Source organism: Corvus kubaryi, unplaced genomic scaffold (assembly GCF_017639235.1).
Source record: "Corvus kubaryi isolate FWS band 111438036 unplaced genomic scaffold, C.kubaryi_AGA036_p1.0 37397, whole genome shotgun sequence".
In the NCBI taxonomy this organism is placed as follows: domain Eukaryota; kingdom Metazoa; phylum Chordata; class Aves; order Passeriformes; family Corvidae; genus Corvus; species Corvus kubaryi.
The window spans coordinates 21524646-21541083 of NW_024581136.1; the positions used below are offsets into that span (position 1 = coordinate 21524646).

Here is a 16438-nt window from a genome sequence, read left to right on the forward strand (position 1 = left end):
TTCTTTCTTTCTTTCTTTCTTTCTTTCTTTCTTTCTTTCTTTCTTTCCACTGTCTTCAAGATCATTGGAAGACATTTCTCATATGTCTCTTTCATCTGTGTTCCTTGATCACTATTGCGTCTTTTAGCAAACAGTGGCTGACGGTGTCTAAAAGTCAGGATAAAACAGTAAGACTGACTATTTGGAATGTTAGAAGAAACTGTTGGGAAGAAACCTGTTACATTTTTCAGTAGAGCAACATCTTTCCCTCTTTCTGGCATCTTTAAGTCAGGAGTTTGCTTATTTGCTTGAAAACACTGATGCAGATGTTTCATCTTATGTCTAATTATAAGGAATAAGAACCTGTTCTGGTGGTAAAAAAAAAAACCAAACCAACAAACCATTGAGTCTGGGGAGGATTAACAAGGTGAACACTGGGAACTTGGCATAGCCAAGCTATAGAAATCTCATTTCCATTAAGGGAAGAGCAGCCAGAATGTTCTGACAGTGTGCTGGAGGGCAAAGGAAAAAGGGTTCTGTGGCATCCTCAGTGCACAGGAGCCTTAACTTGTGCATGTGCAGCAGGTTCAAATGTAGTAACATGCCCAGTGTCCAGCTGGGGAGACTGACCCTGTTCTTGACAGCATGCTGACAGGTGTGATGGCTCTGGGTCTGTCTGAGCAATTCAACACTTACTTTGCAGATATCCTTCCCCTCTGCCCTGCTTGATTTCCTCTTCAGTAGAGTGACACGGGTGTTTCCAGGATTATTAAAATATATTAGTGGAGTCTCCTTTTTTGTGTGGCACTTTGCTGTTGCAGCTCAGTTTCTTCTGTTGATTATGGTGAATCCTTTTGGGAATCTGGTTCAGGATGGAAGTGCTAGATGTGGTTGTAGTTGGAGTAATTTGTTTCTGTAGGAGAAATATGATACTTCCCAGTTTTCTTTTTAAGATTCTGTGGTTTTGTGGGGTTTGGGTAGGAGTTTTTTTTACAGTCTTTGATAAACTGATCGTCTTTACTGTAGGTAAACTTGTCCAAAAATATAGCGAATGTTTCCAATACTCTGTTGAGCTGAAGAAAGTGATTTCTGTTGCTCTTGTGCTGGTTGAGAATCAGATCCAGAAAGCTAGAGAATACTCAACCTTTCAGAGCTTCAATGCTGAGAGCTCTTCTACTAGTTTTGAGTTCTTCCACTTTTTGGCATCAGGAAACATTAGTTTCTTTCTAGCATTTACATTTTGCGACAGAAGCAGGCTGCAACAGAAGAACCAAAGCAACAGGGACTATTGAGGTTGGGGGGGTTGTTTTATAGAGGGATGGCTGGATCCTTCTATGTGAAAATAGCCCTGCTAATAAGCACCTCAGTAATTGGACGAGGCATCCAATTTCAGCCACTTCTCAGGCTTGAAGGGTAAGTGTCCTGCCCTTCATAGCAGTGCTCTGCTGACAAATTTAACCAGCAGAACTGATGATTTGGGGACACAAGCCAGTTGTTGTAATGGTTTATGAACCTCTCCTGCCAGGAGAGGATATGGAAGTCTTTGACAATGGTCCTACCTGCTGGACCTTACACAAATTTGCTTCACTGTCTCTTTGATGATCTTGTCCTTCCTGTACCACACTGCTGGAGGTTCTTCTCAGCCAGAGCTGAGGGCTGGACCTATAGTCTAAAGTTAGGCTTTAGCCTAGACTTTTATTGTATTTAATAATACTGAATGCTGGATTGCCTTTTAATGCATGTTCTTTGTCCATGATAGGCATCAGAGCTACAGAAATCATCCTGTGTGAGAGAAATAGTGTAGTTTCCTGTGGGGCGTGGGGAAGCATCTGTAAGAGAGTAAGCGATTACCTCACCTCTCCAAGTGCAAACAGTATGATTCTTGTATAAAAGACTCAAACCTCAGTTCTGGTTTTATTTACTCTAGTGTAAACTCCAATGCCTGATAGTACTGGAGCATGTCAGAAGCTGCAGTTTAGGCCCTGCTCTTTCTCAAATTAATGAAGATCTTGTGTTTGGCTACTGCTCATCTGTGAGTATATTTCATAGTTTAAAACTCATCATGCCCACAAGGCATTCCAAAAATCCACTGCTTCTCACTTTGCCAAGTAGTAAAATTAGGATTTATGAAGCAAACAGGCACATGAAGTTGAGAAAGCTCAAGATTTTTGTAATCTGAGCTTTTGTAATACGATTCTATACCGGAGAGTGATCTGAACTGCTAGTGTATTGTTGGAGAGGTATTGGTTCTAACTGCAGCCTGCAATGCCCATGCAATGCCCCACATGTGTTATTTTAAATATAGAATTGATTTTAAATATAGGAAGTTCTCACTTATGTGAATTTTTTTAATGAAGTATTTAGAAAACCATTATTTAAGTTGTGAATAGAACAGTTTTCAAATATATGGTTAGGGCTAGGGTTTTAAATCCATGTCCCACAGGCGATATGTTGGTGTGGTATATGATGGGGGAAGAGTATTGGGTGGCGGGTTTTGGGGAAGGAGTAGTTTGGGGTTTTTTTAGCCCAACAAAATAAAGGAAGTTTTCAGCTGAGCGTCCGTTTTCTTCTGCAGAGGAAACTTGCAGGATAATGTTTAGGGTTGTTTTAGTCATTAGGGGTGAAGCACACAATAATGGCCAGCCTATGTTTGTACAATTGGAGGATATTTCTCATAATGAAGGAAGTCTCCAAGGTCAGCAGCCACAATACCCAGAGAAGTTACATCACAAAGCCACAGCTGCACCAGACTGCTCTCTTCCCCTGCTTCACCCCCCACTTTTTATTTTTGCACACTCTTTCTCAGCATAAGTGTTGCTCACATCTCTTGCAAGAATAGCATGGGCTTGACTTGGGCTTATGTCTACTGTGTTATTTAGCAATTAAACACACCCTACCCCACGTTCCAAAAAAGAAACCTGAATGAGTATTTTTTAAAAGTTTCATTATAGTTTTCTAATATCCTGTACATTCCCAAACTCCATTTGTCTAGCTTCTGGTTTTGCAATGAGAATTACATTGTACTGTGGTGATGGCAGCAGCACCACCTGGATCTAGTCTGGGCCTGTGCATTTTAGTTACCTGCTGTCACATGATAGCAGTGGTCATTGGCAGCTCACACCTCTGTGTTGAGCTGTGTGCAAAGAAAAAGTCTTTGGGCTGTTTCAGCAAAATGTGCATGAGGGAAAAGAGAAAAGGCTAGATCTTAATTTTTATAGCTCACTTTGTATCTCCACTTACTATGGAAATTAATGTTACTGGTACATGAAACACCATTTGGAAACCTTGGATAAAATCTGTTTCTTTCTTGGCATTGTTCTTTTTGTGTGTGTTTCTATACATGATATTTGGTGCACGGACTCTCTTTTATAATCCTGCTTTTTTTAAGCAGTATTTTTCACGAGTGTTTGCTTGGTTTAGCTGTTACCAAACCATTTAGTAACTGACTGTTAATCTAAATTCAGCTCATCTTACAATGGCAAGAACAAGGACACTCCTAAGAAGCTTACCTGTTCTTTTTATTTGTTTTCCAATGTCCTGGTGAGATTTTCTGTTCCGTCAACAGGACAGCAAAGTGAGAGGTTGCTCCACATACTCCTCATTGCTGTAGACCTTATTCTGTTTATACCCAAAACTCTGACTCAGTGCTGTTGAAGTCAGCGAAGTCTTTCCCTGGCTTCAGGTTGTTCTGAATCAGTCTATAAACCTAAAATTCAAAGCTGCTTCTAACAAAGAAAACAAAACATTTTTCCTTCAGTTCCCAACAGAACTTTTGTTGTGGTTTAAGCCTGTTTTTCACATGTAATCATGTTCACCAGTGATTATTCAAAGCATCATATATTAGTGTGAAATCAGCTAGTATTCAATATTTCCTTCATTGCATTTGGTTCATCTACAATTATTGCATTTAAAAAGGGCGGTGGCATTCTGCCATGCTTGCTCTCTCACTCTACAATTGGGAATGGTGGTTAGGAAGGGTTGTAAACGTCATCCAGGTAGCTAGGTAACCCCTGGTATTTAAGGAGGTGAGAATAAACACTGATCTTCTTTTAGGTGTGGAAGGGTGTGAGATAGGTTGGATCGGACAAGTTGGAGGAGGATTTTTAAAGCTGAGAATATGTGTTTTGGAAGATGTGCTAGATGTGTTGGTTATAAGTTGCTCATCCTTGCCCTCCTCTGCATTGTGGCCAACACTTTACTTTATTTTCCCAATGGCGAAACAAGATTTGCTTCAGAGCATCACCTCAGCAAATATGTGGAGTGCCTTCATGGCATTCTAGGTGGAGGCTTTCTGGTAAGTAATAACCTGGTGTCTTCTTTCAAGTTTATTTTGGAGGTACTTGGTACTGCTCTTTCTCTAGTGGTTACCTGAATTTATTCATCAAATATCTTGTCAACCAGAGTCTCTGGAGTTGTATAAAAAAAGAGCTATATTATCCCATATCTATTATTAGTTACTATTGGTTATCTTATCTGCAACATGATGGCACTTTAAAGCTGAAAAACCATAGGGTCTGGGGCACAGAATCCAAATGCAAAAGTGAAACCAAGCCTCTCAGTAGATAACAGTTTGCATAAAGGGTTAAATCTTAAGTTTGTTATATTATTGAGCCATTCTCCTTTTAAATGTCCCTAACTAATGAGCATTTAGATACAGTTCCTTAATTTCTATTATCTGACATGTTGACAGTTATTTCTCTGCCTAAGCTATTTATTCAGAGGAATTGAGTGATAGTTGTCAAAGCTTTGCATTTGAATAACAGGATGCAAGGATTGAGTGTGTTCATTATAGGATATCATTAATCTGAAGCTCTTATTTTCTACCTTTTCAGTTTTGTGGACCACACTGTAGCATATTTAAGACCCCTAACTCCAGGCTTCCTTTTTCATCTGCTTTTAGAAGTCTTCTTAAAAATAGGTTATAGGTCCCTTCCAATTCTTAGCACTTTATGATTCTATGATCTCAAGGTGTCCACAAATCACAAATTGAAAAAAATTGCATGCTAAGGTACTTTGTGTAGTGAGAGGTGCTTACAGCTGTGTTACAGCCCCACTGGGACCTAGAGTGGGGTTTGCAAAGACTAGGCTTTACACACAGAATAATACAAGTGAAATCAATGGAACTTCTCCTGCAGCACCCTTGTACAACCTCTTCTGGACCTGAAGCATTGGGACTCAGCAATGGGTTTGAGTGAGGGCTGACAAGTATGTGTCTGTTCAATAGTATAGTTCTTATTCTAGTTTCTCCTTAAGAAAGTCTGTGGAGTTTGCAAATAACTCTCTACTCTTTCTTTATGGTTTTCCGGGGTACTCTTGGGTGTAGAGTCTTTATAAGTGGACACTGTTAAGTGCTATTATTGCTGGTGGGAGGATCCTCTTTTTAATCAGCTCCATTCATTCTTGATTTTATGCTAAAAGCTCTGGAGTATGGAGGCTTTATGTTTCTCATGGATAGCTTCTGCTTTGTTACTTTGCATTTCTGTCACTGGAAACTGGTCGTGAAATCTTGGAAAAAAGTAGATGTCTGTAATGAGATGTTTGTCTGAATTGAGCAAAATTTTACTAGACTTTCTACTCTAGTCAGACTGGTTTGTCACACAGGCAGTGATAATTGCTCTTAAGCAACAAGTATATTGGCAGTAGTTGTATTGCAAAAAAAGTTATTTTGTAGTCCTCACTGGAATAAAGTTAATGCCTTTTTTTGCAAAGCATTTTATTTTTATTATACAGCCTTTAATGTGAACAAAAACTTTTAAAGCTGAAATAGTTGAAATGTATCAGTACCTCAACTGTCTCTTTCTATGCTTAAGTGCTGTGCATACACAAAGTGGCAATAGAAATATACCTGTTCTGATGTTGGAGATGTCAGTAGCAAGATGCCTACTGTGTTAAATAGGAGTAAAGCTGAATCACCTGTACAGGCTGACTGGCAAGAAGCAGCATAAATGAATGCAATTCAAAGACTGCGTTTTATCTGCCCTCTCTGTGCAACCAAAAGGAATAGTGTGATTTGTTTGCTCCATATCCAGGTACTCATTCCAGCTGCGGTGTTCATTGGGCTTCACAGTGATGACTGTGGGTGCTTCGGCCATGAGGGCTGTGGAAAGAGCTGTGCGGTAAGCAATCCCATATACCCCAGTCCCAGGTAATCCCAAAGACAAGGCGATGGCTGTACTGAAAGCTCATGTTTACCTCTGCTGTGCAGATGCTGTCCTCAGTTCTGGCAGCCTTTGTTGGGATTCTTGGCTCTGGATACTGTATAACCATTTCAGCACTGGGCTTGTCTCAAGGACCATATTGTTTTACACACCTAGAGAGAAACTGGATCTATCCTTTCACTGACTCCTCTGGGGGGTAAGTTGTCTGTTCATGAGGATGTTGTATCTTCCCCGTGTACACATGGGCTTTATTCCAGTACCTTTCAGCAATGTCCAATAACCATATACCAAGATCTGTTCATAACTTTATCCTTCTCACTTACTAAGAACTTAACAAATGGCATCAGATACCCTTGCTGCTACAGTGTAAAACCAAAACAATGGAAATACATATAGGTAATTAAATCTATACATCATATACTGTTCATGTCCATGAACATCTCTAACAAAGTATAAAGTTTTAGGACTTTGAAGGATTTACAAACTAGGAATAGTGGTTGTTAAGAAATTTGTCTTATGATTTGTGTAAGAATCTGTTTTGTCAGACTTGCTTCTGAAGCTGCTTTCCACCAGCGTAAAGTGGCACAATGCCCACATAAGTGACAATGGCATAGAACCTCATAAATGAAACTTGAGAAGGTTTATAAGGATCTTTGTACACCGCAGGGCAGAGAGGGCAAGAAGCTCCTAATGATCCCTAATTAGGGTTCTCCTGCAAAAAAGGTCTCAGTGTGCTATTCCCCATTAATGCACATAAATCCTGATACGGTTTATATCATGGCATGCTTTTAAAGTGTTTGTATGTTTTGCAACCTCAAGGCTGTATCTAGAAACAGCTTATGTCTTATGCCAGACTAGAGGCAGTTGGAGGACTAAGAAGCCACATAAAGCTCTTTGCAGTAGAGTTTGAATTTTATATTTCACCTGTATCTCTCTCAAGAGGGATCATTCCTCCTTCTCCATCCTCCTTACTGTGACTGAGTATAGAAGAACTAGGTTAAATCCTTGCTGAAGGCAAGTGCTGTTGTTCCCAAAATGTGAATGAGCAGTAACACCTTAAATATTGCAGTACCCCTCCAAATTTCTTCTGTGTTTGGCTCATCCAAGTAAGCATGTGAGGGCCCAAAGACAGCAGCACAGGAGAGTGACCCATTTGCCTCAGATCAGTGACTGCTATCTTTAGAAAAAAGGCCCAGTCATGAAAAATTCTGTGATTGTTTTGAGAGAAACCTTTACTCTTTCAGCTTTCTTGAGTTTGTGCCTCACTTCAATCAGCAATAGGAAATGATGCCTTTATAGCTTAGATTATTTTTTTAAAAGAATTAAGACTTAGCAAAAATGTGTGGCTGTTATTTCAACCTGTTCCTAAACCAAACTAACCTTGCATGGAGTAAACCATTGTTTTTTCTATTCTATTAGGAATTTATTCCTAAGGGAACCTAGCCTATTGGGACTCTATAGAGTGAATATCCTTGATGCAGTTACAGACTAGACATAATTTGGTTCTAGTATATGGTAAGTATCCCACGTATCCCACTCTGACACAATGCAATATGCTTTTAATTGCTGTGTACAGGTACTTGTTTGAGTATAACAAGTGGTCTGAATGTCAGGAACCTCAAAACATCGTGCAGTGGAACGTCACCCTCTTTTCCATCCTCCTTGTTTTGGGAGGAATAGAATTCATTCTGTGCTTCATACAGATAATCAATGGCATTCTTGGAGGACTGTGTGGGTTGTGCTGCAGTCATGAGGAGGTAAGTAATTTGTAGATATACCCATGCTTCTTAGATGAACATGAAACTTGTTACTTATGCTCCTGTGGAGTCTTACTCAGCAGTTACTCTTTAGGTATTCTTAAGCAACAATTCCCTGTGCAGCTGTTTCTATAGCCCTGTTGTGATTAGAATTTTCATGCAGTGTTTGATCACATGATTTCAGCTGATTCCTCAGCTGTCACAGTCATGTTAATCTGCATGAGAGCTAGGAGCTAGAGGGCTTTTTTCTGTCCAGTGACACATGTGATCATCAGCACTGTATAGGTGAAAAAACTGAGATACAGATCTCCTGGTGGTTGTGGTCTTTGCCTAAACTGTTGTTGCATAGTGTGGTGCCGTGGCTTAAAGTATGAACCAGATATAATTTATATTGCACACTGTAGGTAAGCATGTGTTTCACCTTTTTAATTGTCATAGTTGAGTGTTGGGGCTCTTTCAAAGCTATTATTGTTTTCTTCCTCCTGTCTTCCTGGCTCTAACTGCAGTATAGAAGAGCTATGCTATGGTTTTCTAAATGTGGTCAGGTTAATTTTTGCGTTTTTAGTTGGATACAATATTAGCATTCTTTCCATTAATATGTTTCTTTCTTTTTGTTCCCCCCACAGACATATGTTTGCTAGAAACCTGACAATGCACTGACATCGGTGCATGTGTGTGCTGTAATGAAAATACTGTGGATTTTTTTTAAAACATTCCATGCATGCTGAAATATGCATTGTTGTCAAGCTGTGCTGTTGCCATGAATTTAACTGACTTGGGGCCAGCCTTTGTTGCTGGAGTCATATGCAGGTTTTCCACTAACCTGCCTAAACCTAAAGGCAAAATGTATCCTGAATTTCTTTGGTTCATTTCATCTTGGTACAGGCAACAGTCTGAACATAGGTCACTAAAGTGGCTTTATTTATTTTTCTCTTTCTACTGACACGACAGCTGTACTTTGTACTGCTTTCCCAATAAAGTTGCTCTTTCATTCTGATCTTGGAATGAACACAAACCAAATCTAGTCTAGCCTGGATAAAAGTGAATACTGGGTTTTGGTCAGCTGGCCCAAAACCAAAGCAGCAGTAAAATGTGGATGATTAAGGGCTTTTGGGGATTTTTCTGAACTTCCCCTGTATTTCACAAATAAAGATTTGTATTAAAAATACCCAGAAGGTGTCAGTGATTCCTTCCCTGCCCATGCTGAAACACTGCTTGTCTGGTCTTGGAGTAAAGGGCCGTGGTGGCATGAGAATATGGATTTAATGCAGTCAGGTTATAACCTGTTTTTCCTCTCCAGCAGTCTCTGCCAGAGTGGGAACTGCTTCCTTGCTTGGTTTGGCTCATTTACTGAAACAGGTGTTTGTTCATAATAAGGGTTCAACAACAGACACAATTGCACACGTGGAGTCTTAGTCCTGGGTCAGGGCTGGCAGTTCCCAACTGATGGCCAGCCCAGGGAGCTTGAGGGGGTCCCTGCACAGCTGAGCCCAGCTCTTGAGCCCCTCCTGCCCTCCCAAGGGGGATCATCTCCTGATTGCTCCATTACAGGCCTGAGATAAAACAAATGTGGACAGGACTCCTGTTTTTCACCTCACTCAGCAGACCCTCAGGCCTCACAGCATTCAAGGAATACAGTCCAAATTCAGGTCAGTGAAGACAGATTAATCTGAAATACCTGACTTCACCAGTTATCAGCCTGAAGTCATTATTGTAGGGTCCTGCGCAAGAACCTCTAAGTGTAGCTTGTAGCACATTAGAGTTTCATCACAAGTACATCTGAATAATGTGCTGCCAACAGCACTGCTGGCAAAGTCAGCATGGCAGCATTTCTGCTGGCAATGACATTTTTCAAGTGAAAACCAAAAAGTGACATGCTCTTTATTTCAAAGAAATGAGGCTCAGTTTTGGAATTTAGGTGTTCATATTGTCTTTGAAAATAAGTGTAGTGGTTTGGTTCAAAATATCCATTACTTACTTATTTTCCTCATTAGTTAGTTTCTATTCATAGGAGAAAAAGAAGTTCCTGTGGGTTTCAGTGCATCCTTAGGCTATTTGTAACTAGGAGGGTGGTCTTTAAAGGTAGCCAGAAAGTTCAGGTGTATCTCAGGCTGTCTGCACAGTCAAGTCTGCCCTGTACAAATACATACCTGAAAAAAACAAGTTAACTGTGAAAACAGAATTGTCCACATATATCTACACCAGAAAAATGATGATGAAAAGAGTTTGTGTTTAGAATCTCAGGATACCTGAATTTTGCATTTATTCATACCTAAATACATAGAAATAGTTGAGGGACTTTAATGCCATTTAATGCCATTTCTTTGTAGTGTCTATCCCTGTCCTGTCCTGCTATGAGGGGGAGGAAGGAGAATATTTGCATGTGTATACACACAAAATTCCTTGCATCTGTGTAGTATGGTGTCTTTGTGTGTGAAGATGCACTGTTTGAAAAACTATCTGCAAGTTTAAATTGGGTGTGGAAGGAGAGAAAGTTGAAAAGAGAGTCCTCAATGGAATCATGTATAATTACCATGCAACTTAAAGATTTTTGCCTTTATTCTTGCATAATGGTTATTTGTTCTTCTGGTACACACAATCAATTAAAGAACTGAAGCAATTTTAGAATTCCAATACACAGAGTGATTAGTCTAGAGTTTAGACTTGAAACTTCAGCACAAATGCATGTAGCACTAATAGATCCCTGTAGCACTAATGCACAGCATTCCTGCTCACTATTTATATTGTTGTGTAAAAAATGGCCAGCTGGATTCCTTTGTTGCCTGGTGCATAAGAGAGTATTTTGAGAGGTTTATCAGTTACATTGTAGAGAAGTGATTGGTTTAGGTTGTATTCATTTCAGCTGGCAAAGAAGTCACTCATACAGAGTAAACCTGACTTTTCGGTAACAGGCTTGGCATCAACTCATGAATAATGATAGCAATGGAAAAGCAGTGCTTGCGACACTTGGCAAGATGTTTGAGAAACTGGCTTACAGGTTTGCTTAATCCTTAGTATAAAATAGTTGTTTCCTGTTCCAGTGGTATCATGTGCCAGAAAAATAACCACACTGTGATTTGGTATTTGCAGAGCTCAGTTTAAAAACAAAGTCGTGTAGCAGACTGCTGTACTACTGCAGAACAAATGCTGCTTCAGTCATCACTTCCTTAGTTAGCTTCTTCTAATCAGAACGGTTATAATGGAAGTAGCAGCAAATTTGATTATAAAATAAGATGCTTGCTACTAATTTTAGCCTTTGCTTTTAAGAAAATATTTCAACCTATTATATGATCTTTGAGTTTTGTACTAAAAAATCAGTCATGGGGATTGGATGTGTGTGATTTTAATGCAGCTGTTTCCTCTGCTCTCTATGGCGCAGTGTTGATGACATGAGTTCTGTCTCTGCCTATGAGTCTGGAAAGGCAGGTTTGCTACTAATTCCGATTAGAGGGACACCTGAAAAAAAGTGTCCACAGTTATGAGAAAGTAAAACAGGAAATATGTGAAGATCAAGAATGAGGACTTCAAAATCAAACCTCCTAGAAAAAGAGGAGAGTCACAGCAGAAGGAAATGGGCATGGTGGTACGCACACTCATTTCCTTGTGTGATCTCATGTTAAGCAATAGTATGGAATTAGTTACAACATGCAGTCCAAACAGCTTTTATGAGAGGATGAGAAGCCTCATGTGTGAAGAGCCTGAAACAGCTCATGAGGAAACACAAGGAAAATATATTGTGATGTCATTGCTTCTAAAATCAGCCTTCCTGCTTTTGATAGAGCCCCATTGTTGGTTGGTTGGTTGTTTTTTTTTCCTCTGCCTACAACTTTCCTATTGAGTAAAGCCTAAGCTCATTCTTGAATTACTTTTCTGAAGACTCACGGCAGCATAGACTGAAGGCTTGGGTTGTGCTGCAAGCGTTCAAACTGCCCTGGCTCTGTGTTACTGGGATAGCGTTTAGATGCTCAGGGGTTGGGGAATGATGACATGTGACAATGGGAAAGCTATCTGACTTTGGCTTTGCACAGTGCAAACAGCAGGCATTTCAAAAAAACACCCAGACCTTTTGTCCTGCACAAGAAGTCACGTGTACATAAATCAGGTCTGCAGCTGTGCAAGCTCAGCTGTAAGCACAGAATGAAACAATTGGAGAAATAACAGGATTTAATTTGCAAGACAGTAGAGCCACGTAGTGCTGTGGGAAAGAGTAATTTATTAAAAGTGTGAAAGTAAACCTGCCTTGCAGTTTCTAACCAGTGTTATTTGGGCTTCTATACTCTCTGCAAGATAGCCCAGACTCAGCCTGCTGTTGCAAGTCAGCAACATTTTAGTTCCCCCTTAGGGTTCTGTTAATAAATCTCTGTAGTATGAGGCAAAGTATGGCCTTCTGTACAGAGACAGGGCATATTTATCATCTTACAGCCCACTTCCTCATGCTGCAGTAAGGTTGAAAAACCTTGCTTCTGTCACAAACTGTGTTGCAGTTCATGTTGTGGGGAGGAGGACATTTTTGAGCAGTCACTAGGAAATGAGAGCTTTGAAGTTCCTTCCTGAGTCTGACTCCTAGACATATTTCATTTGGAAGATCACAACGGGGGATCTTTTAGAAGGGAAATGGCTACTTAAAGACATGCTTAACACAGGACAGTGAGTTTACACAGTGATATTAATCTGTTGTTCTGCTAACTGTTAAGCACTTCTGTCCCTGGAATCACACCCCAGTCACCGGTTCCTGCAAATATGAAATGACTGAATCAAGCTGGGGAGGTCAAAACGCTTCTTATATTGAAAGTCTTGTAAAATTTTGTTAGCTTAGAAGAACAAAACTTCCAGAGTTCTTGAGAGATGGCTTTGGAGACATGTGGAAGCTGTTTGAGTTGCCTGCTGATACCTCTTGCGCTTTGGAGTATTGTTGTGAACATCCTCCTGTACTTTCCAAATGGGAAAGCTCTGCATGCTGCCATTTACCAGCTCCCCAACTATGAGTGGTATTTTGAAGGTATCTGTTTCTCAGGTGTGATGGTAAGTGCTCAGTCTATGGATTTTTAGTTGCATTCTACAGCAAATAGTATTGGATTACACTTCAGCAACGTAATTGCTTTTAAAAAAAAGCATATGGATTACATTGACAAAATCACTGCAGGCAGAAAAACTCAATCAAACTGAAAATAGTATACTGAATGACAAGTTATGTATGCTATTAAGTGCAAGTGATTTTGCAGGGTGGGTTGGGGGTTTTTTCCTGTGGTCTTTTTGTTCATATGTAATTTATGCTTGTATTATGGAGGCAAACACTAGGTTGATTTAATCACCTATGAAGGTTGAATTAGAGCTCTTTTACCCAAATGAAACAAAAAGAGCTTCTCATAATGGTTCAGATGTTTTTAAGACCTGTATGCAGTCCAGTATTTAGAAGACTGAATACAGTTCACAATGCATCAGGTACTACTGTTGTCAGGCTAAATATAGAGAATTGTCTCACTGTGATTAGCATAGTAGGATTTTCCCTGTTACGTTTGTAATATGCATCTGCAGCAATAAACTACCATGGAGTTGCCCACTGTTCATGCTATTCACTATACTCATAAAGGGCCTCAGGAACAGAAAGTGGTTATGTGATCAAAGGGCATCACACACAATCAGTGCTTAAAAAGGGTTTATCTGCATAAGTGAGGTTTTTTAATGAAGGTGCTGAACTCTTATTAAAACATTAGACATTCTTTTGAAATCATGTAGTCTCCTTAAAGCAGAAGAAAAACCTTCTGTTCTAGCAGAAGAAAAAACTACCCGATAGCAGAGTCAAACAGAAAAACAGTTGCAAATGTATGAAAGAGTTAACTGCAACAGTGATACTAATATTTTGAAGCATTTTTAGCCTTAAAATTATTACCAATTTATTAAAACTGCAGGTATCATTCTGTTACAAACCAGTCAGCAGCATGTGAGAGGATAGTGTTGTGATTCAGGAGTATTGTCTTCTCATACTTTCCTTTTCAAACCTGTGCCTCTCTGAATGGTAGTTTGTGGTTCTGGAGCCCAGGTCCTATTTATAAAAATTATCTAGGATCCGTCTTAAATAATCCAGTAGTCTGAAAAAATCAGTATGGATACTTGACAAACAAATTAAAGTTTGCATCACTGACATTTTCTAGCATAAGTGTGTTGGTAAGGAAGGCAATACCCTGATTTGTGTGCCTGTGTCAGCAAGAAAGTGTTTGAACTAATGTGTTTTATCAATAAAATATCCTTCTTTTCACTGGTTATTAATTCTTTTACTTGTGAACTTGGTTTTATTGTTTCAGCTTACTGGTGTACCTGTGCCCAAGCTCGTAGAACTTTACTGTGATGGGAGATGCTGTGCTCTTGTCTTTCAAGTACAAGACACAAGTACAGCAACAGCCTACTAAAACCACTCCAGTTCCATGTGTGCCTTAAATAATTGTGCTGTCCTACAAATCAGCTTTGAAATATCAAGACAGTAGAAGAGATGCAATCCCTGCCTTCTGCAGGTGAAAGAGACTTTGATTTAGTATCTGCAGTCATCTCACTGACCTTATGATATTCTCTTACAGATCCTTCTTCTGGCAGTAATTCTAGTAACACTGGAGTGTAGTGTGTTCTATCGGTGCTGCCAGAGTGAGAGCTGTAACAAAACTTACAGGGTGAGTCTGTGTTTTATTTCTGTGCATCTCCATAGCACTTGTTTCAAATCCTTCCTGCTCTTGTTTTTCCAGCACATCCTGCTGCCCTCTCCACTGCTCTGTTTTCACTTCTTTCACAGAGGATTCTAAATTGGGTTGCAAGGTCACACAAAGTGTAGCTTCTTTCTTCTGAAGCATAAGCAGGACAAAAGTAAATTAGACACACACTTTCCCCAAATCCTTGTAAAATAAAGTAAGAACATAGAATGAAGCACACCAGCTAAACAGCTTCATCCCTTTGCCTGTATTATTTGAAAGGGTTTTTTTCAGAAATTACTCAATACACACTGTCTGGGATGCAGACATATTTAATATATGATTGTGTTCCTCTGGTATTTTGGGAAACAACTTTACAAAAATGCAAGTTTAAAAACCCCATCCAAAAATTATGTAACTTAGACTTGTAGAACTGCCTTAAACTCTGTCTTAATCTTTATTTTGTATGTGTATTCTTACTATTCTTTACCTGCTATTTTTCTTTCTGAATTTTGAAGACTGGGAAAATCAAATGTGAAATTCCGCCCCAAGGCAGAATTCAGACTGCCGCTAGGCAGTCTGAATGAGCATATTTGCTGTTGACACTATCCCCACACAGTAATATTTCTCTCTCTCTTTACTTCAGAGTTTTATTTCAATTGTGCTAGCCCTGCTTGGAATTGCTTTCTCAGGATACAGTTGCATCATTTTTACCCTGCATTTGATTCAAGGCCCTTTCTGCAATTCATCAAGTGGATGGAATTATATTTTCAAAGACACTGCTGGGGGGTAAGAAACATTGATGTAATTCTTCTGGAAGAAATTGTTCATCAAATCAGTAGTCAGAAACATTCTTCTTACTACAGTCTGGTGTTTCTCTAATAGGTACCTCACAGATTACCCTACCTGGTCTAAGTGCACAGAGCCTGCTAACATAGTGGAGTGGAACATCATTTTGCTCTCAATTTTGATAGCTCTCAGTGCACTGCAGTTGATCATCTGCATTCTCAAAGTAGCTGCTGAGTTGAAGCGAACACTCTGTGGGACCTATTCTGTTTTTGTCCAGGTAACAAAACATCTGAGGTTATTTCTTCAGCATCTCCATGTAACTGTAGCTTCAGCAATTTCTCTCAGTTGGGGACCTACCATTTTGGTTTATGCATTCTCTATGCTACTGCATATTTTTTTCCAGAGAATATGTACTGATAATACATTTGTTGGTTTTGATTAATCCACTAATTTCTTGTGGTATACAGAGGTTGGTGGCTTCTCATTCTGACCTTTAAGTCTAGGACTGAGAAGAAAAAAAACTGGTTAGGAAATTAACACTGATGCCAAGTCCATTACTCATATGTCAGCAGAGGTTGCTGAGCACCTTTCTTCTAACATTCAATTTACAGACATTCTTACTAATGTGTGGCTTTCGCAGCAATGATGAAAGAGATTAGCACTTTGTTTTTTGTTGGCAGGCTGGGATTCTCTGAAAATGGCAAGGATATCATTGCTGCTTCTCCCCCACCTCCAGATAATGAAAGAGATGGCCTGTCCATGATCCATAGTGGTAGATTGGAGTGCTACAAAGAAAAATGAAACCCTTATCGTAAATCTCTGTCTGTCAAGCTTCTCTATTTTGGATGAAGTATATTTGAACTGTCTGACATCTACGTTTTTCTTCACCTGTCCTGTTGCTCCTGGCAAGGACAGTTCATTTTTTTACCCTCCAACTTGTTGTGACAATAGGGATGTTTGAATACAATGGAACTGCTTTTGTATTGAAATTACCTTATTTTTTTTAATAAACTGATGTAGAACTGCTTTTGTACTCCCTTGTCATTGTTTAGACCGTATGACTATTTGTTGTTCCAAA

General features: G+C 39.5%; 2 protein-coding genes across 2 annotated transcripts; both read left to right on the top strand.

Moving 5' to 3' along the window:
- The first annotated feature begins 3979 nt into the window (after positions 1-3979).
- TM4SF1 (transmembrane 4 L six family member 1) lies at positions 3980-9062 on the top strand. Its single transcript, XM_042042465.1, has 5 exons — positions 3980-4273; positions 6009-6095; positions 6185-6333; positions 7714-7894; positions 8521-9062. The coding sequence occupies exons 1-5, from the start codon at positions 4097-4099 to the stop codon at positions 8533-8535; spliced, it is 609 nt and encodes a 202-aa protein (XP_041898399.1). The 5' UTR covers positions 3980-4096; the 3' UTR covers positions 8536-9062.
- Positions 9063-11176: 2114 nt separating this feature from the next.
- Positions 11177-16386, top strand: TM4SF18 (transmembrane 4 L six family member 18). Its single transcript, XM_042042466.1, has 5 exons — positions 11177-12916; positions 14467-14556; positions 15218-15360; positions 15457-15637; positions 16041-16386. Exons 1-5 carry the CDS (start codon positions 12740-12742, stop codon positions 16053-16055), a joined length of 606 nt encoding a protein of 201 aa, XP_041898400.1. The 5' UTR covers positions 11177-12739; the 3' UTR covers positions 16056-16386.
- The last annotated feature ends 52 nt before the right edge of the window (positions 16387-16438 follow it).